This window comes from Sciurus vulgaris (assembly GCF_902686455.1).
Source record: "Sciurus vulgaris genome assembly, chromosome: 12".
Lineage (NCBI taxonomy): Eukaryota > Metazoa > Chordata > Mammalia > Rodentia > Sciuridae > Sciurus > Sciurus vulgaris.
In genome coordinates, this window is record NC_136473.1 from 59,312,251 (window position 1) to 59,325,078 (window position 12,828).

General features: G+C 50.5%; 1 protein-coding gene across 1 annotated transcript; it reads left to right on the forward strand.

Annotated features, from left to right (window-relative positions):
- The first annotated feature begins 3,140 nt into the window (after positions 1-3,140).
- LOC306641708 (sushi domain-containing protein 4-like) lies at positions 3,141-11,517 on the forward strand. Its single transcript, XM_079106934.1, has 4 exons — positions 3,141-3,312; positions 4,642-4,786; positions 7,919-8,301; positions 9,255-11,517. Exons 1-4 carry the CDS (start codon positions 3,144-3,146, stop codon positions 9,281-9,283), a joined length of 726 nt encoding a protein of 241 aa, XP_078963060.1. The 5' UTR covers positions 3,141-3,143; the 3' UTR covers positions 9,284-11,517.
- The last annotated feature ends 1,311 nt before the right edge of the window (positions 11,518-12,828 follow it).

The window sequence follows — 12,828 nt, forward strand, 5'->3', positions numbered from 1 at the left end:
GTGCCCTTCACAGGGCAACCAGTGTCGGGTGGTGACTCTCCCTGCAGAACCAGCCTGTGTGCAATGGGCATTGCCCAAAGATTTACATTGTCCAGGGCATTTGGTTGCCCCTAGAAAGGGGCTCAAAAGTTAACTCTCTTTTGGGTTTATTTGTTTTGGTTTTTGCTCTGAGTTCTTCCAGGTTTCCACAGGTGTGGGTTTTAGGCTGCCATTGGTAGAATTTGTGGTTTTATTATTTCCTGAAGAATGCTGTTTATTTTTTAGTCCTTTTCCGGGAAAGAGAGCTCTCTGTGGCATGAGATAAACAAGCACCAAACTGCTAAAACCATCTTTCTGGTTCCAGAGAGGGGGCCATTCCTACCTTGCAGCCCAGGATGCAGTCTTGAGATAGGAAACTAAAATCAGCTTTTCCCTAATCTCATGGAATATTAGAATCAGAAAACCCCCAAACTTCACCTAGGGCAGAATAAGCTTTCACTTTACAGAGGAGAACAATAAGGCTTCCGAGGTTAAGTGACCCATTTAAAGTCACACAATGTGGTGGTGGCAGAAGCAAACCTAGAACCGAAGGCTTCTTGTTCCCCCTTATGGGGTGGGGGTGTGTGACCTGGGTCCTCAAGCAGAAGTAAAAGAATTGCTCCACGTTTGTCACTGGCCAGACCCCAAGATGACACTGGAGGATCAGGTTAGGACCAGCCCTGGGATTCAAACAGTTCTAAATTACTACTGTGGTTGCAGAAGCAGACTTGGCATAGCTGTGCCTTTCAGTAAAGATTTTGTCCACAATAATTTTATTTACTAGGCTGTCTGGCTCATAATAGCATGCATTATTAATAGAGTAGCTAATACAATCTATTAAATAGGCACACTCTTTGCTTTGTAAAATGAGCCTCTCTTTCACGGTGTACTTTACAACACCATGTGAGAGCAGCATGTGCTCAGAATATTCTAAAAGGTTTCCATTTGACCTTACATGAAAATACAAAAGAGGGGGCCAACTCTGGCTCAACTCAGTCATCTTGTGATGAACACAGAAGCACATCTTTAAGCAGCCTGCTCTCCTGGATCAGCGTGCATCTGAGGGCTTCAGACAGGGCGAGCCTGTGGTGCTGAAACTCTTATTCTCCCCCACCGCCCAAGTTTGTCCACTACCTCCATTCAATGCTTGCATTTGCTCTTTCATCTCATCATTCAGTGCATGCATTTGCTCTTTCATCTCATCGTTTGCTTCTCTGATCATTTTAATTATGTACATTCTGAACTCCTTTTCTGTCATTTCTTCTGCCATGCTGTCACTGGGTTTTATTGATGTAACATCTAGATTTGTTTGCAGCATTTTCTTTCCTTGTTTTCTCATAATGTTCAGGTATCAGAGGACCGCTGAGATATTGCAGATTTCCTCTATTGACTTACAATGTCCCTGAAGATTTCTATATATATCCCCCCTTAGCCTTCAGTAGGCTGAAGTCTTGGAGGAAGTTTGATAATGCGGTGCTCCACAAGGAAGCTGCCTCTCTAGGAGTGGTGGCCTTCAGGTGGGGTATAATCCCTGCTAGTGGGCAGAGGTGCCTCCACCTGTTGACCAATGGTCATCCAAAGGGGACCTAGGCTGCGGGCTGAGGCAAGGCCTGTTTGGGCCTGAGTCTCTGGTTTTACCGTCCTTGTGGAGAAACCTCACCTGGCAGGGAAGACTCACCCGGTGGGGAGGTCTCGCTGGTCAGTTCCCTCCTAGAGGTTCCCCTCAATTTACAGCTACCGCCTGGGCTGGGCTGCCTTCCTCTGCAAAGTTCCCAGGGGCCCGGCCCTACCTCCTGGGCCTGGGAGCCTCACCCTTCGCAGATGAATCTCCTTAGTCTGCCCCTCCTCAGAGAATCTGCCCGCAGGCCTGGAACCTTCGTTCTGCCCTAAGCCTGTCTCTGTGCGGTTCTTCCACCAAGAAGCCTCCTAGATTCTGGGACCCTGCTCTGCACCTAATCACCTGGCTATGCGGCCCCTCCTCTGAGCAGCCACCTGGGGCCCCGTACAATCGCTCTGAGTCCCAGAGACCCATCACAGGCCTCTTCCTCCAGACAGCCGCCCAGTATTCCGGTGCGGTCACTAGGAGTCCAAGAAACTCACTGCGTGCCTCCTCCTCCCACCAACCCCCCGTAGCCCTGGGCAATCAATCACTCCGAGTTGAAGTGACCCTCCCCGTTCCTCCTCCTTCTCCAGATAACCCCCCGGGTGTTCAGGAGCAGTCGCTCTGAGTGGTTCTGAATCCACGTGACCCACTGCACGGGTCCTCTGGGCAACCGCCCGGAGCTCTGGTGCGGCCACTCAAGACCAAGCGACCCACCACGCTTCCCCTCCAGGCAGCCCCCCTGTGTTCAGGAGCTGTCACTTTAAGTCCAAACAACTCACCACTCGCCTTCTCCTCTGAGCAGCCGCCTGGAGCGCTAATGCAGTCTCTGCGAGTCCACACGACCCACCGTGCTCCTCCTCCTCCTCCTCCTACTCCTCTGGGCAGGCCCCGGTGTTCAGAAGTGGTCTGAGTCCAAACAGCTCGCCACGCAGCCCCTCCTCTGGCAACCGCCTGTAGCTCTGGTGTAGTCACTCTGAATCCAAGCGGCCACGCTCCTCCTCCTTGTCCTCAGGGCAGGCCCCGGTGTTCAGAAGCGTCGTTCTGAGTCCAAACTGCTCGCCGCGCGGCTTCTCCTCTGGCAACCGCCTGTAGCTCTGGTGCAGTCACTCCGAATCCAAGTGGCCACGTTCCTCCTCCTCCTCCTCAGGGCAGGCCCCGGTGTTCTGAGTCCACACAGCTCTCCTCGCCACTCCTCCCCTGGGCAGCCGCTGGAGCCCCAGTGGTTGCTCCGAGTCCCAGCGCTGTGCCGAGCGGCCTCCTTTACGGCGCTCCCAGTTGTCCGAGTTCACTGCTCCAGCGGGGGGAGGGGCGTCTCGCCGGCAGCTCTACTTCACAAATTTCCCTGCGTTCCGGGACCACCGTCCCATCTGGGACGCCTTCCCAACGGGTGAGAGTCACCCGGCTGCTTCGAGTTGGTCCCAAGTGTCTCAATATCTCCTCTTTTGAATCCTGAGTCCTGGAGCAACATGAAATGCAGCCACCCTCTAGGCCGCCATCTTGAAACCTCTGTCCGCTACCTCCAATGGTGAGCCACGGAGATTTCATCTGCCACCTGCGGCCTTGTGAGCGCTACAACCATGGAACCGTGGTCGAGTTTTACTGTGATCCTGGCTACAGCCTCACCAGTGGCTACAAGTACATCACCTGCCAGTACGGAGAGTGGTCCTATCAAGTCTACTGCATCAAATCAGGTGAGTCCCTCAGAGGAGGAGCAGCCTGTGTCTGCTCCGCTCCCACACCCAGCGCCAGGAACAGGCTGTGGTAATGTGTTGCTGGTATGTGGGGCTGGGGCTGGGCTGTGCCAGATGATTCCAGGCCCTGTTCTGAGGGTCAGGAGTATTAACCTGCCCATTCCCAGTTAAAATGCTGATCCTGTGGACAGGGTCCCTAGTCCCTTGGCATCCATGGAAGGACCTCAGCCTCTGGGCAGTTTTCTCCCATCCTTGGCCCTTCCACTGGCAAGGATGCAGGCCTGCGGGTGTGACCAGAATCCTGCACACTGCCCTGGGACTCAGGGATGCACTGTTCTCTTCCACTAAAAATGCAAACGAGAACACAAACGATACTACTGAAGCTCAGACTTTTCTCACCTACACAAATGGAGGCCATTTTCAAGTTTCAGTGTTTTCCTAACTTAATGACAAATTACTTGGAAACTAGCTTCACCACTTAGTACCCAGGATAGTGACCACACAACAGAGGCCTGGGTACTGGCATGCACCACAGTCTTCTGCCCTTTCCAGACCATGGCCGTGGCCGCCACTCCAAGCCACAGTGCTGGCTGCAAGCCACTCCTCTGGACACAGCACGCGAGAGACATGCTTATTAACACTGGGGATCTGAAGGCACACAGGTGTTCATGTGAGCCAACGAGGGGAGAGGGGCAGAGAGAGTAGGAGGACGGCCACTGAGTGTGATGAGAGGAGGGAGCAGGGTAGCGGGCAGGGTGCTTGTGGCGAAAGGATGAAACTCTGTTCCGGAAGGAACTGCTCTTACTGCATCTTACTCTCAAGACACTCAGTGGGCAGAATGAGGATGAGGGCCAAGGGACAGGCATGTCCCCTTAGTCCTCCTCTTTTTTGCTTTATGCCACCACCTTTCATCCCAGCCAATAATATATCCCAGAACATCGCCAAGGCCTGTAGCCCCCTCTGACCCCTTCAACCCTTGGTTCATTTCAGAACACCGTCCTTCGGAAAGAGGACCCCCTCTTCATTCTCTGCACAAAGGGGCAAATTATTTGGGTCTATGCCAGGCTCTCAGGCCAGTGTAGATTTGAACAGGAAGGTCTGTCTTCAACCCAGCAGAGCCCATGCTGGAGATGGATTTTAGTCTTGTGTGAATCCTAATGTGATTAATAGGCACTGTGCCAGGTGCGAGGTGTCTGTTGAGCCCCAGGGAGCTAGTAGGTACTCTCTGGGTGTCTCACGTGGCAGGTGAATCCATCAAAGGAACATTTGGGGGACTATGGCATCTGTCACAGTGCAAACCTCATGCATGGTTTTGTTCTCTCACAGCAGAGCAAACATGGCCCAGCACCCACGAGACCCTCCTGACCACATGGAAGATCGTGATGTTCATGGTGACCAGCGTGCTGCTGGTACTACTGCTCATCATCCTGGCCAGGATGTTCCAGACCAAGTCCAAGGCCCACTTCCCCCCCAGGTCAGTGCAGCAGAGATAGCAGGTGACAAGTGCAAAGCTGAGGTCCTCGGGTGGAACAGGGCAGAGCTAGAAATATCTTCCTGGAATGTTTTGGGGTATCTGGGACCAGAGCAACATAGGTCTCATTTGTCCTTCCCCAGTAGAACATTCTGAGGCAAGAATTGTGGGGGCTGGAGAAGGGAAGCAAATGAGGGCTGCATGGTGCTCACTGCCCCACCAGGGAGCCACTCCCACCTGCATGTGGCCCTGGAGGATAAGACATGTACAAAGGACAAGGAGACAAGGTCTGAGCTGTGTGTCATAGTGGAAGTCAGTTGTATGTGCAGTGGGCGGTGGTCTCAGGAGGGAGAACATCATGGGCAATCAGGAAGGGGCTAGTGAACCTCTGCCTGGAGTCTGATCCAAGCCTGCTGAACTGGATGTTTGGAGGGTGGATCTCCATCCCCCCAACCCCTTCTCCACACACTGCCCCTGTTGGTGACACAAATAATCAGCCTGGTGTCTTCACCCTCATAGTTATCATGATGATTTAGGACCTAATGCTTCAGGACAGGGCACTTCCCCCATTAGGAACAGTCTAGCTCCCAGGTTCATGGCAAACCACCCCTACAAGGGGAATATTGCTTAGGGAAGGAGGAAGCTCCTGGAATTAGCCACCTCTTTCTCTCCCCTCCAGGAAAATCCAGTGTATCTCTCACAACTCCCTGTGAGGAAAGTGGGCAGCCTGTTGGAAACAACCTTCACTCCCTTTCCCTTAGCCTCACACCCCCAGGGCAACCTCACTTTATTTAGCAATGCTAAGTGGGTGTATGAGTCAGCTTTGTGGTCACTGTGACAAAATACCTGAGATAAACAACTTCAAGGGAGCAAAGGTTTATTTTGGGTTTCAGAGATATCAGTTCATGGTTGTCTGGCCCTCTCACTTTGGGCCTGAGGCAAGGTAGAACATCATGTCAGGGAGAAAATGGTGGAGGCAGAAAGCAGAGAGAAGGGCAAGGGGAGAGGCTGGGTCCCAAGATGGCTTTCAAGGATTTTTCTCTTCAACACGTGAAACTTTGGGGACAGATCCAAGCCATAACAGTGAGCTTAGCAGCAGGAACCCCCATGGTCACATCTGGCAGGCATCCAACTCTTCCTAGCCTCAGAAAGTGTGCATCCCTCTCCAGACCCAAAGATGTGTCTGTGCACCCTGGTGACATCACCAAACCCTTCCTGAAGTAACAGAAACTTCTTCATCTCAAACCTGCCATTTACTCTCTGAGTCTGCTACATTATTATTTATTAATCAAGGGACCATATTCTATCACTGAACAATTATGGTATCTCAAAAAGGCCAAAGGATTATAAAGAGAAAGCTAAACTACACAGCTGTTATTTATAGTACATTAGAGTACTTTAAAATGGACCACAGAAGCTATTTTTCTAGTTAGTCTTGGAAGAAGTTTCCAGGATATCAAATAAATATTAAGATGTTTTAAAAATATTCTCAAAACTCTTTCACTTGATGTTCTTAATCCCTTGAGTGTTTCCATCTTGCATCATTTTCTAGTTTTGGAAAAGTTAATTCCATCTGTCCAAATGGATGGTAAGATTCTCAAGGGCAAGTCAAGAACAGAGATTGTTCCCTGTGTCCCAGGAATGCAGATGCTGTGGAGATGTTTGATGACAGGGTATATGGGAACTGTGTAGCCTAGTTAGGGAAAGCTGACAGATCACAGGGGACGTGGCCTGGCATAGACTTTTAGGATGAGAAATAGAGCATAGAGAGAGGTAACTGCCTGTCCTGGCCAGGACACCTTGTAGGTGAAAGGGACAATGAGGAGTCCTGAGTGAGAAGTGGAGGTACTTTGTCCAGGATACACTAACTAGTGACTCTAAGAAAGGGAACATCAGATCCAAAACATCCTTCCTTCCCCTCCCTCCTTCTAGCATGGACCTTGGCAATCTTCCACCTGCTAGAGCTCAGTAGCCTTGAAGAACTATAGGGCATGAAGCCTACCACCATGAGCCACAGGAGTTTGCAAGATGGTTCTAGTAGTGGACTCCAGACCATCCTTTGAACACTAGAGAAAAGTGCCATCCAATACTGCCCTCCAGCTCAGGTGCCATGTCCACACATTTCACATCCTTGGGTTTTGGAGCCATCAGCTCTTGGGGATTCAGGGTCTGCCTCCCCACACAGGTCATCTTTCCTTCCTGGCATGTCACTATCTGGCCTTAACACAGCTCACAGCTCCAGCTCCCAGCAGAAGCACTAAGAAGCTAAGATGTATGAGCCACTTACATGCCACTCTGGGTTCCTTCTGGGGCCAGGAACAGAGCACAGTGGTCCAAAGGAGCACAGGGGTTGGTGTCAGACACCACCTGGGCTCAAGCCCAGCCATGCTGACCATGCAGGATGATAAGATGCACAGGGGCCAGGCCAGGAGCAAGGGCATGTGCGCCTATATGAGAGTGCCTGTGAGGTGGCAGATTGGCTTCCCAGATACCACCTTGTGCCAACAGCACAGGCCATGCCTAAGCTACCATGCTGCAGGGTCAGGAGGTGGCCTATGAACTCACACAATTTGAATGAGGAAATCAGGTCAGAGCATGCCCATAGTCAGACTTTTTTTTTCTTCCTTTTGTTATTGTTCTATCTTGTCTAAAAGTAAGTGGTTTCTATACTATGGCAGAAAAAAAAAATAAATCAAGCACAGACTTGCCATGTTCCATGAGCACTTAGGGTCCACCATTCCCTGGATGTTTAACAGTGCTACTCTGCGTTCAACAACCATCCTGGGACATACAGCAGAGGCACCTTGGGATGTTCTGTTGGAATGGGTCACGTGGTTCCCTCCCACACACAAGTTCATGAGTAGGCAGGAAAGATGTACAGGAGGTAGTAGATCTCAGGGGCAACAGGAAGAATGAGGCAGGAACACCAGAGTGACAAGAGAAAAACCTCTTCTCTGTCAGCATGGCCGTGAGGGACTGCACTGTTTGCCAGAACAGACCCAGAAAGTAGACTGGCTCTTCTGCACCCTCATTCATGCTGGTCTTTATCACACTCTGTGAGCCCCGAGTACCCCAGCTCTGGTGGGGAGCACTGGAGTAGCCTTCTGACTCATTGACACCATTGCTTCCACACAGGGGCCCTCCCAGGAGTTCCAGCAGCGACCCTGACTTCGTGGTAGTGGACGGTGTGCCCGTCATGCTCCCGTCCTATGACGAGGCTGTGAGTGGTGGCTTGAGTGCCTTAGGCCCTGGGTATCTGGCCTCTGTGGGCCAGGGATGCCCCATACCCATGGATGACCAGAGCCCCCCAGCATACCCTGGCTCTGGGGACATGGATACAAGACCAGGAGAGTCAGAAACCTGTGACAGCACATCAGGCTCTTCCAAGCTGCTCCAGAGTCCATATTCACCTCCCATGTGCCAAGGGGGCACTCACCCCACCTCCGACAACCCTGACACAATTACTAGGACAGCGGAGGAGATGGCATCCACCAGCCCAGGTGTCGACATTGCAGATGGTAAGTGTTTCCCCAGAGCTAAGCTGCACCTGTAAAATCTCACACCCAGCATCCGTAAGCCAGCCCCTTCTGCATACCGCCCCGCTCCCTGGCACAGAGCTGAGTCATTTGCCTTTCATTCAGCTCCCATTGCTCCCCCCTCTTCTATGGGTAGAGGCTTTGGCCAAGGCCAGTTATTGTAAGGAATGATCATCATTTTGCAAATAATAAGTCCATTAATGGAAATTTCAGGAAGCCCAAAGGGCACCAAGCCATCCAGAGCTGAAAGGCTACAGTGGTCCTACTTAATTTTTGTAGCTTCTACAAGATACAGGATGTTTTCCTTCTTTATCCCTTAATTAGGCAGGACTTCTAAAAGCAGAGCTTAGGAACAGGATAACACACACAGGCAAAGAGAAAGAGAAATGTCGGGGCCCCTGCAGTGTCCCAGCCCCAGAAAAGTGCTGTGTACATACAAGTTACTTTTACCCCATGTGAGATAAAAGACGCTCCTGCTCCTGTTGCAAGGAAGGGCAGAATGCAGTCCATGGGGAGGTAGGAAAAATGTATCAGTTCATGAAGGTTCTGTTTCCCAGAGAAGGGAAGCATCAGCCCAACTTTGCAACCGTGAACTCTAGAAATTCTAGCTCAACAGTGAATGGCCATAGTGACACAGAAACAGAGGCCTCCTGGTCCCCGCACAGTTCCTTTCCTGCAAACCACACTGCCTCTCTGTGCTTGAATCTGTAACTTGCTGGCTTATATGACTAGTTAGGGTCTGTGTTAAAGTCTAACGCTTTATTTTTCATGAACTAGAAATAGAGTCACAATTGCTTTCCAGCAAATAGATGTTATACCAGAGAGTTGCTTATTTGATTTTTTCTTCTCCTCACTAATTTCAGGAATTGTCATCATTCCAAATTGCTATTGTGTTTTTGGTGGTACTAAGATCACAATCATGCCTTGTTTAACAGAGATTCCTCTAATGAAAGAAGATTCCTAACCGGGTGAACTGCCCATAATTCTACTGCCTCTTGGGGAAAGGAGCCTTCTGCCTCGGAGGGAGGGCCACAGACAGAGTGTGAGGGCATGAGAGGCATTTTCTAATTTATCTACATAGGGACAGTGATTCACATCATACATCTCGAACTCAACAGCGAGGCTGACAAATTGCAGGGCAGTGCTTTCAGAGGACACTCAAGGATTTGACAGGACCACTGGGGAATAAAGAGCAGAGGGGAATCCCCTGTGCTGTCCTGAAGGGAGGTGTTAAGTGTGCCGAGTGCTGGGGAACGTGGGGCAGTTCCCTGCACATCCCACTGCGTCACACATCCCGTCGACTTCTGTTATGAGTGCTCCCTGCGCCTTCAGAAAGCATGTCACATTTTGTAAATTTGCTTCTCAAATCTGCTTCAAACTATTGCTGAACTCCAAAGCTGGATGGGTCAGCCTCTGCAGAAAGTCCATGTTGAGCTACAAGAAGAGGAGCAGAGCCCCCCTGTGACCTCAGTAAGGGACAAACTCACAACGGAAAGGCTCCCCTGTGACATTCGGACCATCTTCCTTTAGCCAGAAAACTCTGCTCAGAGCAGGATGTGGCAGTCCCAATAAGAAAGGAAAGACAAGCAGACTCTGCTTCCTGAAAATTTATTTTAAAAAAAGGGAGTTTTCATGCTCCATGCCACAGAGCATCAAAGCATCAGCGTTTGGTGATGGAGCATTGGTATTTGTGTTCATGGTGTGGCACATGGATCAGTGGTGTTGGCTAAGAACTGTGACTTCACACATGATCAGAATGTGTTCAAACACATCTCATGGTGGAGAAAGTAACTAAGGTAATGTTTAGTTTGGGAGTTTTAAATGACTCCACCTGACAGTTGATCTGAGTCATGAGTTTCTCTCTGGGTGACTATTATGTTGCCCTTACTCCAAAACGTAAGCATATTATTATTATTTTCCAAAACAGAAATTGTTTCTGTAAACATATTCTGCCTCTAAAGAAAGTGAATTCTTTATTCCCCCCATTAGTTTATCCTGCAGAGTCAGGAGGCTACTTCCAGCCCCAAGACTGCCCTCCTCTCCTGCTTTTGGAGCCTTGGGCTGCCTCGCCTGCTGGCCAGCCCTACATTCCTACTGCAAGAGTCTCATGGTGCCCACTGGGTGTCGTTCCTATGAAATTGATTGATTGACATATAACAAAAAAGAAAATGCCCGACTCCGAAAGTGTCTCTTCAAATATGTGTTGGTTTGTGGAGTTGATTCCTTTCCTCCTCTGGGTTTTAGACAAATATAAACAAAACTCTAATCCATAAAATTGCTGTGCTGACAGAGCAGTGAGGACTGGAAACTTGATCAAGTCCTGTTTTTTCTTGACACAGACTGATTAAAAATTAAGAAGAAAATGACAGTTTGAAGCGTGACTTTAATAGTGGAGTGGAGTAGGGCAGGCAGGAAGCAGATGACAGTGATCATGGGCGATGGGAAGAAAGTGTGGGCTTACGAACATGAACAACACAACACCTGGAAAGGGCCTGCCTAGCCAGCGCCTAATGCAGAGCCCACTCTTGCTGGAGGTACCACCAGCAGTGACAATGGCACTGAGCACATTGTTGCAGTGCTGGTAATTAGAGATGGAGGGACAGCCCCACCCTGCCCTGGCACAGCATCTTACTATAGTACCATTTATTTGAAGAAGCTGGTGTTCACAAGGTGGGTGTTAGGTGGCACCTGGCCTGACAGTGTGAGCCAGGTGGGAACATGGGAAACGAGACCCACTGTGGGCAGCCTCCACCAGGGAGCCAGAGTTGGGTTCTTCTCCATTCTCACACCTGTCCTCCCTCCCAGGCCCCCTACATGTAGGTGTGTCTCTGAGATCTCTAGGTAAGTGCTCCATTTTCCCTGGGACACACAGAAGGAGGCATGCAGGGCTATCTCCAGGGTGTCCCCTGCCTCCTTCCAGGAAATGTTGCAGCAGTAAACAGCCACCTCACCCACAGACCAAGCACAGGACTGCCTCACTAGCCCCGGTCCCAGGGGAGAAACGTACCAATGCCAGAGACATCAAGGTGTTAGCGGCAACATAGCTCTAAGCACAAAGGCTGATGGGGAGGCAAGGCACCTTAATTGCAGCATCAGATGGTGCCCAGCCAAGTCCCTGGTACCCTCCCTGCCATTCATGTACTCTGTGACCACATCCGACTCCCCTGCAAATATTACTTACAGTGGTTTTTTTCTTGCTACTGTGAGCATATGTGGCAGGAAAAAACCCACATGGTATTTCAAGCATGTCAGGATCCTGACCTTCATTTCTTTTTAAAAGTCCTGGAGGCCCTGGGTTTAATGGAGCAGATTCACCTTTCTCCTGCCATCGCCCGTGTGCAAACAGATCTGGCTGTATGGAGACTCTGTGCCCCAGCCATGCACTGTGTCAGAGAACCTTGCCAAACACAAGAAGAGGGCTGCCTGGGAGAGGGCTGTCTGGAACACGCAGCCGAGAATGAGAAGCCCAGGGTGCTGCGACGAACCAGCCCAGGGTGTCCACCCGAGTGTTCATTCCAAGGAAGAGCAGAGCAGGTGTTCTCTGGCTGATTCACTCCCTCTCATGGGCACATCAGAAGTCACAGGTATCTTCACACTTCATTTCCATGTAGCTTTTTTTTTAATTGCAAGGATATAATTTGTTGATCTGGAATCCTTAGGCCCTTTCCCACCTGATTTCACCTGGTCCAGCAGCCAATGCACACACAGCATTCCTGCAGAAATGCTGGTGCATGGCCATGTCATAGGCCAGGGGGGTCAAATGCAGAGGCTCCTGGACTGCAGCCTGCCAGGTCCAGCCTTCTCCCACTCCTTCCTCCCCAACTCTGGGTCTAGCAGTAGGGAGCCGCCCTCCTCCATAAGGAAGTCTGGGTCTAGCAGTAGGCAGCCCCCCTCCCTCATAAGGCCCCATTTTTAGCTGTTTCCCATAGAGGCTGCACAGCATCATGCAAGAGTATGGGCTTTGGAGGGAAGGGGACAGAACACCTGACTTCAAAAACTTCTTCCTCCACCTGGTTGTGTTGTTGGACAAGGCATTGACCTCCCTGGGCCTCAAGTCCTAAATGCAAGATTTGGAGATGGTTTGCCTCTGTCTTCTTCTCCGAGCTGTTGGGAGGACTAACGTTAAGTCAAATGCCCAGTACACAATGGGCATCTGATGCATGGAAGTTGTTGCCCACCTTGGGAGTGGGAGGGAGGTGCCATGTGAATGATTAATGTCCACGTACAAACCCAGGTGTCTCCAACCTGCCTCGAACCCTTAAGGATTAAAGGTTTTTGCAGGTAAAACTTGCCTGGGGTTGCCTAAGCAGACTGAAATGAGCTACACCTGGTCCTCTGGGAGCTTCTGCCCATTCCCGGCTTCTGTATGCTAAGATTTCAGGCAAATGGAAATTCTCCATCTTTACCCATTAGGCATGTGCCCTCCTTCCCAACACAGCCCTTCTCTGAACACTACACAAAGTTCTGCTCGGAGAGGCAGGGCAGGCTCAGAAATCCCCCAAGGACCCT